Raw genomic sequence first — 15,467 nt, forward strand, 5'->3', positions numbered from 1 at the left:
TAGGGAACCAATTAGGTTTGCCAGCAAACCAAAAGTGTTTGTGACTGCTGCCTCTGAGGGTCAAAAATAATAAATTTTTCATGCACTAGTATTCCTGATATTGCGCCTGTGTCAGGACATAGTGAAGATTAATATCATAATTAGAAATGCTGAACAACATCTCCACTACAAGACAGATAAAGTGACAATCCTGACAGAGTCATAGCAACGATTTCATTCATTGTTTTTCTTCCAGCTTGATGAAAGGACACATATTATCAGCCTGGAATATTTCTATATTTTGTGGCAATGAAGCAAATCCATGACCTACCTCTGCAACTACTGAAGTGCAAAATAGGTGGTGAAGCTGCATGACTCAACTTGGGGAGAATGGGGTTTGAAAGCAGGATTGAAGGATGGGGTGACACAAGTAGAGGAGGTTTACCTTCCTTGGCAGAGAGGCAAACACATGCTTGTCCTCTATTGCACACAGCTGACAGCAGAAGAAAAAACAATCCTACCGATTCACACCTAAGCAGACCCTCATCAGCTGTCACTGCAAAGCGACAACCCGAAACCCAAGCTGGTTTAGTCTGGACCAACCTCCTGCAGATGCAGCATGGGTGGTGCTCAGGGTAACACCCATTCAAGATTTAGTCCCGGAGAACACCACCAAAAAAGAGAAAACCTCTTAAAGGCTTAAAGTGTACTGAGCTTTTATAATATAAGCCTGAAGCTGTGACAACTATTAATAGCTAAAGACTTTTTAACTAGAGATTTTAGCTAGACATTTTTAACCAGCATTCTGTTAAAATAATTAGAAAGCCTCATCACAAATAGTCACTAATGTTAAGAAACCAGAGGGTCTACTTTAGAAAAGAAATAGGAAAGCTTATCTTCCATGATTTGTAAGTAATAATTATCTTTTAAATAATCTACATACACTACTGTGACAAGAAAACTTAAGAAAGATTTCACACAGCTGTGCAGCTGTATCTGCAGTCAGTGAACTGGCCAAACAGCTCAAAAACCTGAAAAATAAATTGACCCCAACTGCACATTATTCTTGCAATATAATCAAATAAGTTTCACTCAGTAATCTATTTAGCCCGCTCGGGTTATTTTGGATTTACACCAGAACGGTTCAAATTACCTCACTACTCCCACACAGCAACCAAAGCAAACACTTGCTAACATTTGAGAGGTGGGCGAGGAGGCAAAGTTAGTTACATCACCACCACCTTTCCCACAAGCTGAAGAGGAGGCACATGCCAACAGTTGGTGAAGAACACACCAACAAGGCTTTGCTTGGCCAGAGAGCAATTCTCAGATATACAGATTCAAGTTTCTTTCACGCATATAGCAGCAAAGCAGTTGGATAGTCTTAAACCAGAGGGGAGGTTGATACGGGAAAGGGAGAGCAGCTTCCACCTTGTGCTGCTGCACACAGTCTTAGAGTTTGCTGATGACACCAAGACCAAGGGCTATTAAAATAAAATGCTTAGCAGCAGCCTACTCTCTCCTTTTTCTGTGTCTTCAGGGGTGAAAACAGAGAACACTGTGCTTATATCTAAACATTCAACCTAAATCATTCCTAGACCTACATTTTCCAGTTAAAAGCTGAAGCAAAGTGGGAGCATAGAGCTTAAGAAGACCTCACTACACCCATCGCTTGCTGGCAACAGCAAGCGCATCTAGGCAAACTTCAGCAAAAACACACAGCAGAAGTCTTCGTGGCATTCCCATTACTGATAGGAATGCAGTCTGACCTTGAAAGCATAAATTGACGGGGCCTGCCCACATAACCTGCTCCACTGCTAACAATCAGACTGATAGCTGGAAATTTATTTCCAATACCTGATAGTATTATTGCAGATTAAACCAACCATTTCTTACCTTTTGCTGACAGACAGGTGAAACAAATTAGCCATGGTCCTGTTTATAACAACCTATATGTATTAAAAGATGGTTTTCACATCCAGTCACTTCCTGTCTTCTCTTTTAGAAAAAAACCAGAGCCCACTTTTTCATTTTCTTCTTAGGAACTATGTGTAACTTAAACTAGAGTATATTGCTGGTTCTTTTACTACCTGCCTAATTTGCTTACCTCCTTTCCAAAGCAGAGTGCTCAAAACTGGACAGACTTCTTCAGCTAAGGTCCCAGCAGCACTGAGTGAACAATTAACTTCTTCACCTCCTCTGCCACCCCACGTTGTCAATACATCGCACAGCGATGCCTGCCTGTCTCTGCAGCAAATTGCAATCAGCTGTAACTTCCCAAGCTTTCCTGTAGAACTGCTTCTTGGCCACAATTATTCCTCATTTTATAGCTGTGCATTTGATTTTTCCATCATAGGTACAGAACTCGGCGCTTTCCTTTGTAGAAATTCATCTTTCTGATTTCAGACTATTTCTTCATTTTATCAAGCTGATTTTGAATTTTAATCAGTTCTCCAGAGTACTTGCAACCTCTGTCTCCCCTCCTCCCACACTCGCACAGCTTGGTGTCATCATGCACCACACTACAGCTGTGACAAGAAGATGTGCCGGGTTTTTTTTTTCAGTTTGCATATGCAATGAAAAGCAAGAAAGAAAAGAAAATCAATGCCTTAAGAATGTCAGTTTAAATAGCCAGCAAAATATTTTAAAAAGTAGGTTAGAAATAGATTAGGAATACAAACCTAGAAATCTTAAATATCTTCCAAAAGTAGCAGATATTCTAAGAACAAAGCTGTGACAAGTTTTTAGTTTTGAGGAAGACACAGTCCATGAATTTAGCCCTTGGCAGCACCTAGCTTTAACTATATAACCACATTAATAAGGAATAGGAAATATAACCAAGGGAGTTTCTCTGTTTATTTATGGACAAGGTAATAGAAGACAGATAACATAATTCTTGCAGCAATTTTAGTCTTGTTACCATCTTTACTACACGTATCCAGGAAAAATACCCAAATCATATGTCCAGGGTTTCATTACTACTCTGTATTTTCACAAGATTTTTTTTTAGGATACATTAAGTTCATAGCCATCTTATTTTAGCCTCGGAGTATATACTCAGGTGTTTTTCCAGACAAGCAATTAGAAGACTGGAAAGTCTCACTAAATGCTGCTATGAATTGTTCCGTGGAGAGCAAATCTAGAAGCACCAAACAACTGCAGCATCCCATGGCACCACTACAGCCAAGAGTTATTGCCCACTGTGCAAAGTGACTTGCAGACGTATGCACAAAATCTTGCAATTAAAAAAAAATAAAAATAAAAAATCCCCAAACCCTGAAGCCACCTCCAAAAAACCTGCATAGTTGCTACCCTTCAAGCAACCTGTGCCTGAAGATATATGCAACCTGCTAAAAAACAACCCTTTTCAGATCAAGGGCTGACAATTTTACATTAAAACATACCTTATATTTGCTTTATTAGAAACTTCATAGTATTTCCACTAAAAAGTCAAACCCCCTCTTGCTTTGAAAACAAGCAGTACAGAATCCCCTTGCCTTTTTCTGTTTGCTGAACAGCAAATCAAAACATTACAGAAACTTGGGATATCAGAGAAGGCTCTCTGGGAAAGAAATAAAATAAAACCCACTTGTCAAATGGGACTCCCTGCTGCTGCAAACCATGTGGTGCTCTAGTGAGTTGCATCTGTTCAGCTGTTAAACATAGTGGTGAATATGATACCGACAGAAGTGACATTATCAAATATGCTGAGTGCTTATTAAGGCTCTATAGCATAATCTTTGCGCTTTTTATTTTAATTAGTAGAAGTTACTGAAAAGTAGCTTCACATACGATAATGCTGGTTGCATTCGTCCCTAAATGAGACGGCACTGCTACATAATCCACAGCGTCTTAAAAACTCCATCGACTAAGCAAGGGAAAGGCTGGGTACTTTTGCTCCAGGAACTCTCTGTTATTCCCTGGAATTCACTGGGTCAGGAAAATAAAACAAAAACACTTGTATGGGGAAAAATAAGGCTTCAGGACATTAATGGGGTTTCACAGTGAACAGGAAGAATACAGTCTGTAGCATTCAGTGTGTAGGCAGTAAGTCACAAGTCCAGCAGGGGTGAGGACTGAACAGAAAATAACAAGAGATTCCAGCCCCAAAATGGAGCACAATGAGATCCGTTGAGGATGGAACGCTTCAACATCATCCTTCAACCCAGAGGCCTGGGATGAAGAGGAGTACCCAACTCAACAGCAGAACACACAGAGGGAAGACTTCCCAGTCCTATGTGAGCCGTTTTTCCTAGATGACAGATAATGTTTAATGCTGCAGCAGCAAGCACAATTTACACCTCCCGGAGGGAATATCTGAATTTATATTTGGTCCTTGACTGAACTTAGATTATCACCTACAAATTCTAGCACAAGAGGTTAAAGCTGCGGTTGTAGTTTCATGCTGATGCACTGAAGGCTTTGGGTTAATTTCACACAGAACTGGCAAAAGTGAAGGACCTGTGTCTTGCCTTTGTTCTTTAGCATCCCTTATTCAATGTAAGCTAGGTAATTACCAAAAGCCAAGAAATGCATGAGTCAGTTCCTTCAGCTAATCCACCCTCTGGAGCATCAGAATGCTTCAGTGTAAATGGGCTTTCATGAACAGAGATATTTAAGCCTCTCCAAACACTTAACAGGAAAACTCACCTGTTGTTACTGGGATTGTTACATTAAGCATAAACCACCAGAACATTGACAATATCAGTGCATTAAATCCTTATCCTGTCTGTTATTATTGCAGAAATTCTTGGGACTGGCATGATCTAAGTGAAAAAAACAAAAAGAGACTTAACGACGGCAGCAGCCCGCTGTCAGACAGAAAGAATCACTATCAGATTGATAGGGAAGGCAAATATTGTATACCCATGGTTGTTGCTGAGAGAAAAAGGACAATGCTGCTCAGTGACACACCAGCAGAGGAGATGCACTGCTGTCAAGCATGTCACGCTCAGGTAAGCAAGAAAATCATTAGACAGCGCAGGCATGTACTGAAAAGCAGATGAAGATATAAATGGTAACCTGGGTTTCAAGAAATCCAGATGAATTCCCTGCCCTGGCTCCACATCTTGCACGACCCTGGTGCAATGAGTTAGTGTCAGAGATTGTGAAAATTAAGTAACTAAACTGGATAACAGTAAGAATCTGGCCTTGTGTGTTCACTTCTACCCTCTGGTACACCAGATTCAGTTCAGTGTTTTTATCATAGTTACTCCTCACTGACATAGTGGTGTAAGTGAAAAGTGATAAAGGCTCAAGATGATAAAACAATCTGGAAGAAAAAAAGCAAACTGGCATTAAATATTAAAACAAGTTTCCAGTTTGGTGATGACACTTAGGCATCACAGAGCAAAACTTGAATTAAACAAGTGGCCTAATTAACTAATTATGAGTTACAATTAAGGTGGTATCTCACAAAAACAGAACAGTATTAATATGAGCTTTCCTTATTAGCACCAAGTGATTAACTATAATAGCAATGTTTACTTAAACAAACGCCTGAGGCAAAACAGCAGGCTCTGTTAAATTGCCTCGGCACCTTTCACCTTCCAGCAGTTTTCTGGCCTGATATAGATTCTGCTCGTACTTACTCGTATTTCTGCAGTTTCTTCAGACACATTAATAGTGGAAGTCGTGGGATGAGAATTGTTTGGAGCTGGGATCAGAATCTGTTCAGGGCACTAGAAGCACTTTTCTCCTAGCCTTGTTCTGCATCAACAGGCTAATCTCTCTGACTGGTATTAAAAATGAAATTGTTCATACTGCATGTTCACTGAAAAACTGCTACACTGGTACTTTGTGCTGCAGCACACATTATATCCTTATCTTCACTTAGAGCTCATCAATTTAAAAGACAGGGAGTTAATGGGTCAGATCTTGGTTTCTGGCTTATATTCATAAGAAACAAACCTTGATCCATCCTGTTCAAACCTGGCGCTCTTTCAACGGATCATAGCAATCTAAGAGTAACTCTCTCTTATTCAACCTGCCATCAGGAGCTAAAAGCATAGTTTAGGATACTCTTCTGAAACTGATGCCATTCCTCACATCTGTCTTTTTTTTTTTTTTTCCCCAAATCATACATTGTCAGCCCAAAGTGCCTACAACCTGCCTACACCCTGCACTGCCATGGCTTCTAACACACTGGGAAGACATGCGTCCTGCTTGGCTTTGAGCCCAGACACCCCCAGGCATGCCTAGGAGGGAGGATGGAGCGCAAATCTTCTTGTGCTGCTCTAAAATTAGACAAGAACTAGGCAGTAACAAGCTAGGAATTATCAGGGCTGACTCTATTACATTACTAGATATAACAAACAGTATAAGCTTAACAAAATACACAATAGGTATAATAAGCACAAAAGTGGCTGACTTTTAGAAGTGACCCTCAATTATCCACAGCTCTTATTCCCCAAATAATCACAATAATTTCCTACGATTTGGTCTGTCTTCCTTTGGGTGATCAGCCAGGTTTCAGTGAACATCTCAACTGTTCTACTATTGCAAATAATAGTCAAGTGTTCTTTAAATCTTAATAAGGTTGCTAAAATGTCTGCTAAATTTTTCATCAGCTCGTTTTACATGGCAATGTTCTGGAAGAGATGGTGCCAAGATATTAAAATACATAACCTTCATATGCAAGGATGCTGGCTAGTAACCAATGCATGAAACTTCGGATTAAAAGGACCTGACTAGACTGAGATGGGCCTAAAACATAATGGGATAATATAACGTTAACTGAGAAAGGTGTTGCTATGGAGGAAAGATGGTTTTTTTCTTGCTGCTTTTGTTCTCCAATTAAACAGAACTAATCAATGGTCCCCATAAAGAAGGTCTCCCATGTGCATACACCATACGGTCACCATCTGAAGTGACTCCTATGTTCCTTTGGCTATACAGTATGCCTCATCCTGTGGGAAAGAAAAGGTATGTATTATAATCACTGAGACCCCTGGAAGTTGCCACCTGCTTTCACTGGAATTCACTGGGACTGCAGAATATGCATAGCACATGAATTTGTATGTGAGGGCACAGCAAAAAAACAACCTGGGGAATAAGGGAAAGGGAAGAGAAAGGAAGAATCCTTGCAAATAAGACTGGACGTAATCTGTACAGTACTTCAGAGCTTTAAGAGGGTAAAAAATAAGAGCTGCTTCGTGAAGAGGTCATAAGACTCTTCAAGTTTATGTTAATTAAATATACTTGCTTTTTTCCTTGCCTCTCCAAATTGGTCCACTTCAATTCTTAGAAATGCACAAGTTTTGTTACTAGTATAACATGACTCAGCCCAAGCCCCTTCTGTTCCTTATCATTTCAGCATTTTTTTTTAAGTTCAACAAGGCCTCGGAAAAATTAAGTTCCATGCTTTTGTTCTCCCCTCATGGCTGGATCAAAAGTCCCATTTGTGTACAGTTTGCGACAGGAAAGTCACAGGAAGACTTGCCATCAAATTCAGCGACAAAGTTTTGGATCTTAAGCAGTTCAAATGACAGATGGATTTATTTTACAGTGTAATCTTGAGATATGTGAGATCAGAAGTGATCTTAAGAGCCCACAAACTGGTCTGCAAGATTATTTCATACAACGCTATGGCCATATGCAATTCTTTCTATATTGCTATCAGATTATTCTAATATATGTGGTCTCACCAGAAATGTTTTAAATATCTACCCCTCAGCCAGGCTCTACACCTTTGCTAGAAGAAAACACCTCAGGAGATTCATCATTGTTGAGGGGCGGGCATTTTGCTATGGACACATGGTATTTCAGCTGAGAACTTAGGTCCTACTGGTTGTGCAATTTTTTCTCACCAAGGGGCTGGCAGGTGGTGACCCCAGCACACAGCACGCTTTGTGTGAAGGAAGCTTTTATCCTTCCAAAAGCATGAAAGGAGCAGGGTGCATAAAGGAGTTGTTAGCTGGCTGGAGCAAGAAGTGGGAACTTCTATTCGTCCCAAGACAGAGGAAGAAGATGAAAGGAGTTGCTTCCCTCAAACACGTTTCCAGGCTGAGGAACCAGGACATGACAGATGGGAGATCAGACCTGCTACGCTGGTATAACGGACCTTCCACTCCAGCATCAGGATTTCTCCTTGCAGTGCTCCATGATGGCAGCCATAGCCAAACTATTCAATTATATCAACTGTCCAAATTCCATCCATATTTTTCGTACAGTAAGGTATCAGTGTGTTTTGAGCCAAAATTAGAACATTTCCGTGACCTTCTCTCAGCAATTTGGCCTGTTTATGGCAAGGATAGACCACAGTTGCTCAGTGTGCAATTACCAACTGTGTAGAGTATTCAAGATGAGACATTAACAAACATATCATAAAACCCCTTTTCAGAGGTCTGGTTTTTTTAATCTAGGCCTCTGCTAATACAAAAGAATAACTTAATTACATGTTTTCAAGGCATGGCTGCATCATTTCAGTGACTTATTTATTTTCTTTCCTAGAAACATAGATCTTTAACCTGATCAGTAAGGTAAATTATTGCTGCATTTCCCTAGATTAAATAATTGCTCCCATTCTAATTACCTTAACATTTGTGTACATTGAATTGCATTCTCACCTGCCTGTCTAGTCTCATAAATGATTCTTTTTTTGTTGCACTGCTTTTCATTATTCAAACCCATGAACAAGTCCTTCTTTCATAGTAATTTTTCTTCAGTTTAAAGATTAACACATAGTCTGGTTGCCAAGTTTTTTGTTTCCCAAAGAGAATAATCACTGCCCACAACAGTTAAACCTCCTATAGCATTTTCCTTGTGCAGATATTAATGAGGGTAAAAAAAATCTTGTGTATAAGCATAATAAGGAAATACAAAATAATCACAGAATTCTGGGTTAGACAACATCAACCTTAAGTCATTTTCATGTGCCTCGAGGTAGCAGAATATTAAATATCACAACCCTGACAAACATAATGATCCAAAGTCTTTCTAGGGCTCCAGAGTGATCCCTGATGCCCACTTAGCTGATAAGATGATGGCCCGATTTCCAGAGGTGCTGACTATATTCAGCTTCCATTGACTTTAGCCACAGATGTGCATGCTCAGCACTTCTAAAATATCAGATTTCTGAAACCTAGTTCTGCTTTTTTCTTTTTTTTTGGTTTTAAGCTCTTCCTGGATGTGACTAATTTGATTTTAAAGTCATTACAGTTTCATGTATACACAAGCCACCACCGGCCTTACCAAATCTTTGCATTGCACAGATATGCATATAATAATAATGAGTTCTATGTTTGAAAGATGATTATTAGAAGAAACATTATCCTGAGAATAACTTTTAAAGATTATTAAACTCTTCCTGGGAAAATTAATTAGCTCCAACACAAACCCCTAAAATCAAAGGTATTTTTACCATCAATCTCCTGAAAGTACATTCAACTCTCTAGGCATTGATCCAGATACAACTAAGTCAATAAGAATCTTTCAATTGACTATCCATTAGGCATTAAGCCCAAGACATGTGAAGTATTCAAAAGAGAATAATAAATTCATTTATCTTAAGACTGCAGGTTTTTTCTCTGGTATGCTCAAACACAAAAGTCTGATCCTTACCCAAGTTTTACTATTTCTGTTCACTTGAGGGCAGGTCATTATACTTGCATAAATGAAAATTATCCATATATTATGTATACGTACAATAGAATCTAACAAAGTCAGCTATTAAAAGCCTGGTGCAGAAGAATACTGCACATGTGTAACTAAGGGACAGAGGGAAGGGACCAGGAAATAATAGTCCCTTTAAGTTTGCCAAAAGTTCCACAAAATGAGTAGGAAAAAAGTTGAAAGAAGACTTTTGCAGACTTTTCCATTAACTTAAAGCTGAAAATCAAAACCATTTTATATCAATATTATTTTGCTTTACACAAAAGTCAACATTTCATTTGGGGATATTAAATATTACCCTAGTTTACAAAAATTAAGTATATCATATACAATAACTCAGTAAATAGCTTAGAAAATCAAGAAGCACTGGCTTCCTTTTAAACTAAGAATTTTTGAACCAAAGCTGACAAAAACTCACAAAAGCTTTCACTTAATTTTTATCCACATTTTCCTCATGGAAAAACTTGCAAATGAAAATTGCCTTTCCCACAACATATATTTTAATAGATGTAGTATGTAAATAGCTAGGACAAAGAGCACAAACTGAATTTATTCATGATCCAAATCCCAATTTTCTTTAAGACATACAATATTTCCTCTCCTAGGGCTGTTCACGTCAGTCATTAATTGTAATGTTGAAGGCTTCAGAAAAGGCATTTTGAAAATCTAAGTACAATACTGATTAATCTATCATGCCAGTAATGCTGCATCTTCAGAGTATTTCAGGTTGTGTTATACCTCGCATATATTGATATTATCTGTCTTTAATCATGCTATACTTTTTCCCGTGACATGTTACTATATATTTTAAAATAGTTTTCCATGCTTTCCCATCACAGTACTAATCTTATTGGTTTACACTTTCCCTATAATATTTTTCACTAATAAAATTGAAGAGAATTAAATAAAAAATATCTACCACAATATACTCTGAATTTAATTTCTTTTTATTTTTGTATGTTTGCTATATACTAGGTAAGGTTGTCACTCTTGTCTTGCTGGAATTACGGGGTTAATTACCCTCAGAAAAGGGTTAGGACAATGTTCAAAGTGCTGCCACATCTGTTTTATTCCTTATTTTAAATGTTAGGATGGTAGTTATCAGAACGATCTCCACCTACTTCAGCAGATCCATGATATCTGTAACTGAGCTTAATTAATAATTCCTAGCAGTGCTTGAGATAGTAGAAGTAAGCCCAGTTTAACTTAAGTAGCTCGTGCACTGTAGGCTGGGTGTCTTTTCTGGAAGGACTACCTGTAAGATCTGAAATGGTCTTGCTGGCTTTATCCCCCATACAGGCTTCTTGTTCTCAGCTTCAAAATCAGCTGTAACCATAAAAACACCACATTGTTTTTGTGCTCTCAAAATACTATGATTTTAAAACAAATGACACAAAGAAGGAAGACACAGAAACTGCTGACTTTTTTCATCCGGCACACAAAAGGTTACATTTTGGCATAAAGTCTTTCATTTTAACCATGAAAGACAAAAACGTGGCATAATCTATACTTAAAACAATGTTTAAAACTGTTTGAAGTCTATTGATGGAAATCTATCCTTCTTGTCTTCATTAGCAGAGCAAATACTACTTGTGCTATGTGGCAGAATGGCATTTTCCTATGCTACCAGCATTGCCAGAAAGAGCAATTTTAACTGGATTTCTTAGCCCTTCAAGGCAATATCTTTGTCTAATTTCGCTTTGTTCCTCACCAGAGAAAAGCTGGAAACTCAAGGCAGCAGGAGCACAGTGCTTGTGAAAGATGATGACGATGATGACAGACATGTATATATAGCTACTTTTTTCTCCAATTACTTGGGAGAAGAGGGTGGGAAGCAAAGAAGAGCAGAGATAGGAACAAGAATCACTGACAGAATTATCTAAGGGCTTCAGAAGTCAATGAAAAAGCCAAGCACAGAAGTGCACATGGTGATTAACTGAACACTCTGTGAATAAGCTGATGCCTTTTTCTGTTTGGCATGCAGATGGATGTGGACTATTCCAAGAAGGGAAAAAAGGAGTATTGAATAGCAATTTTCAGAGCTAACTGTCTTTCTTTTATCTGTCAATAGGAGAAGGAAGTGGCAACAGAATTTTAGGCATGATACCTATTTCCTCTTGAACTACATCTCCCAGCGGAGACTGCACAGGAAACCACTTCCATCACAGAAGTCAAGTAATAGCTATGAAAACTAATTGCTGCATCTCTGGATGACTAAATCATATTATGAATAACATTCCTTTCTTGAAGCACAGGGATGCATATGTATCATGTACACAAACAGTTCTTTATATCTACACTGCTACAGTATAGGTAGAGTTTTATAATAATCTGCCTAGGAATCTAAAGTATTTTCACTGGAACCGTTAAGCATCTGGTAGCAATGCAGATTACACATTTTTTGAAATGTTTCTCATATTAACAATGGTTATTTGAGGACATTAAATGATTACTTTAAATAAATGTGTTCCTAACCTAACACTAAAGCTGTGATTCAGTTGATCAAGTAGCAATTTTCCAAATCAGAATTTGTTATGAGCTTGATTTCATTATTAGGTTTACAACATCTTTAAGTAAACAGAACAATAAAGAGGGCAAGCACACATTGAAGTACCATAATCAAACTTGTAATTTTCTCTTCCATTCCTAGAATGAAGTAGGTTAAGAGCAAGCTACCTCCTACCTCTGTTCTGAAACATCCGAAACACGCACTCTCCCCAACATGCTAGTGAGGACTACGATTCATTTTTTTAAATTCAAAACAACAGTTCTATGTAGAAATTTTTTTGCACCCATTCTGCTCAAATCCACTTAAAACTTATGCTTACACATCTGTCCAAAATTTTGTCAGTGAGAAGGATCTGAGTGATTGTGACCTCCTGGGTAAAATGGAAGCTTAGTAACAAAAGAACCAGTTTCTACCATAGTATAAAACTGAATCCCAGCATAAATCACAATTATATCCTGTTATAATGTTATAGTTGATGTAACACTGGGAAGTTATCCATGCACAGTGCATCTCAATGTACACAGGCATTTAGTGCTCATGCATATTCATTACACCAACAGGTAAGCGGGTGCATGCAAAATAACATGCAGAGTTAGACTCTTCCCTCCTTCCAGTTTTTCCTCCTTCTACTATTTACAGCTTGTGCTTGTTTCTTGTTATTTAGTAAATAAGACATTCTTAGTGGCATCTCAACATTGGTGCAAGATGGAACTTTTGAATGACACAACCTTCCTACTACTTTTATTACAGCTAGTTTAATACAGTAGCTGCCAATATTGAAAAATTTCAATCCAATAAACAATTTTTCAAATATAACATATATACACAGGCCTCTCTGTTTCTAAGTTCTTCGTTTTTATAACCGTGATGTTTCACAACATCTTGCTGAGCTACAATAGATCTCAGGTAAAATTCTCAGAAGTGCCTACAGTTCCACTGACTTTAATAAGATATATGTTCTTTGGTACCATGAGTGCTTTTGAAAATACTGGCTTTCACCTTTCTTTTGAATACTGTCCTTATTTGAAATAGATTCCAGGAAATTATATCCCTGCAGTTTTCCAAGCTTTATCTAACATTGACGATCCTTAAAAAAAAAAATCCTTGCCAGATGTCTTAGGATTTCAGGTCAATCCCTTAGTGTCTCCACTCTAGAGAGAGAATAAAGAGAAGCAGTGCTCAGAAGGTCAAACCTCATTGCAGTGAAATTGCACAGTTATCACAGATTTTGCTCTGAGGCAGAGCAGGCTTCATGGAGGTTCCCGAATTCTCTTGCAAAGGCAATAGGAGGAGGCCAGGATCACTCACAGACCACAATGACAAAAGATCTTTTGCCGCTTCACAGAAATTTCAAAAGACCAGTAAAGTATAATTTATTATTTTCCCCATTCCTACGAAGTCAGTTGTGTTTCTGATCATAGAAAACTCTCAATTATTTTTTACTTTCACCATCTGTTGCTACAACACAGGTATAAGAAATCCATTTGTAAAAACAAACAAACAAACAAACAAACCAAACCAAAACAAAAACGAACAGGCAATATTTTTTGATCTCCAACTCACAATTAATGAATCAAATATTCATATTAAAATTGAAAAATCAAGGCTAGACAGAAGATGGCACAAATATTATATTTTTGATAGACTTTAGGTATAGTAAAACTACAAAAAATGCCCCATCCCTTAATATGCTAATGAAAAGGAAACACTCCAAGAACAAAGTAACTGATGACCACAGTGGGTAGACCTGGTCTCAGATTGCAAAGAAACAGGCACCTTATGTTAGATGGGGCTTTGGAAAGCGAATTTTTAAATTATCTTCAGCAACACAATACTTGCCTTGAAAAACGTTGGTTCTCAGCTTTTCTGGCACCTAGGAGAAGTTGCTTTGTTCACATTTTTAAATGAAGATTGTATAATACCAGCCAGCCATTTTTTCTGTGCTTCTCAATGTCAGAGAAGGGTATAGACAACCTCTGGATTTGATTTAAGGCCGCCTTTATTTATTTACTCAAGCCAGTAAATAAAAAAAATCACCTTGGTTCACAATACAAGAGTGCCTTTACAGAAATAAGGAGCCTAGGAAGACTGAATACCGTAATTCCCTCTAATTTTGAAAATGATCACTGCTGAATGTTTTCTGAGGGTAAAAGCGTAATTGGTTATAGATCAATAAGTAATTTCATTCAAAAGGAACTCTTCCGTTCCTGAAAGCAGAGAAGTTCTTAAATCAAAATCAAACTAATACATTAGCAAGGTTGAGACTAATCGAAACAACAAAATTTTATACTGCCCTAGTTAAGTTTATCCAAACCGATCATTTATTTACGTTGCCATAAAAATATGCTTTCAATTTTCATTGCTAGTTATTTGCTTTAAGGCAGCTGAAATTACTTTTTTAGACTTCCTTGCTTGACAATCTTGCTTTCTGCTTAAGGTTTATCATCACAAAGGAATGGTGAAATCAGAGGATAAATTCTAGTATTAACAATAAGCACAGTCAATTGTGATACACTGTAATTCCCCCAGCAGATTCCAGATTCAATCTTCCAGGATTAATGTGCCTTCCTCTGACATTGCTAAAGCCTATTTTATGTAATTAGATTGCAGTAAACTGCTGTATCTGTACAGGTATCACAGTATGATTTTTAGTGGAAAAGCCATACGAAGTAGCACTGTATAAAGTGAAAGGCATTTTGAGAATATCTGAGACTTTGTACAGTATTGTACGCTATAAGCCATTATAATTTAGTTCACTATTGACCCTAAAAGGTTCATTAACAAACTGCTGTATTTACATTAAAATAAATAGAAAATTACAAATATAAGAACAATCAAGACGAAATATCATGCATTTGTTAATAATACTTACAATATGCAGCTCTAAATAATCTCCGAGCCCAGTAGAACTGTCCACTCGTACCAATACAGCTTCTTTTTGAACAGTACTAAACCCTATTGCCAGTCTGTCCGCACGAGTGCTTGGCCGATCATTAGGAGGCCACGTGTAAGTGATTTGTCCACCACCTTTGCTAAAGATATATGTTGTTCCCGCTGTAAAACAGAAATAAAGGTAATTAGCTCACTTGCACCAATGCAGACCCATACAGAAATCAGGTACTCTACAAAAAATAAAAAATGTTCTCATACAGCAAATGGATTCATAGAACCAAACAAGACTGTATTTTAACATGGAGCGGTCTTTATCTCTGAAAATTTTGCAGCATGTGAAATATTAGTGCTTTTTATATAGTGCAATCAACACAGAATATAACATAATTGCTTATGCAGTGACTTAAAATACCATAGCTCTGATTCAGAAATGCATATGTATTCAAGAGAGTTCTTAAGCATATGCCTGAAAAAC

The 15,467-nt window shown here is 37.8% G+C and overlaps 1 protein-coding gene across 25 annotated transcripts in view; it reads right to left on the reverse strand.

Moving 5' to 3' along the window:
- The window catches only part of NRXN1 (neurexin 1), a 739,204-nt gene that overhangs the window by 215,802 nt on the left and 507,935 nt on the right, over positions 1 to 15,467 (reverse strand). For all 25 annotated transcript variants that reach the window (XM_065632973.1, XM_065632971.1, XM_065632964.1 and 22 more), the window contains one exon: positions 14,973 to 15,154. In XM_065632973.1, coding sequence (XP_065489045.1) covers positions 14,973 to 15,154 — 182 coding nt within the window. The remainder of the gene's footprint in view (positions 1 to 14,972; positions 15,155 to 15,467) is intronic.

The sequence above is a fragment of the Caloenas nicobarica genome, chromosome 3 (assembly GCF_036013445.1).
Source record: "Caloenas nicobarica isolate bCalNic1 chromosome 3, bCalNic1.hap1, whole genome shotgun sequence".
NCBI lineage: Eukaryota > Metazoa > Chordata > Aves > Columbiformes > Columbidae > Caloenas > Caloenas nicobarica.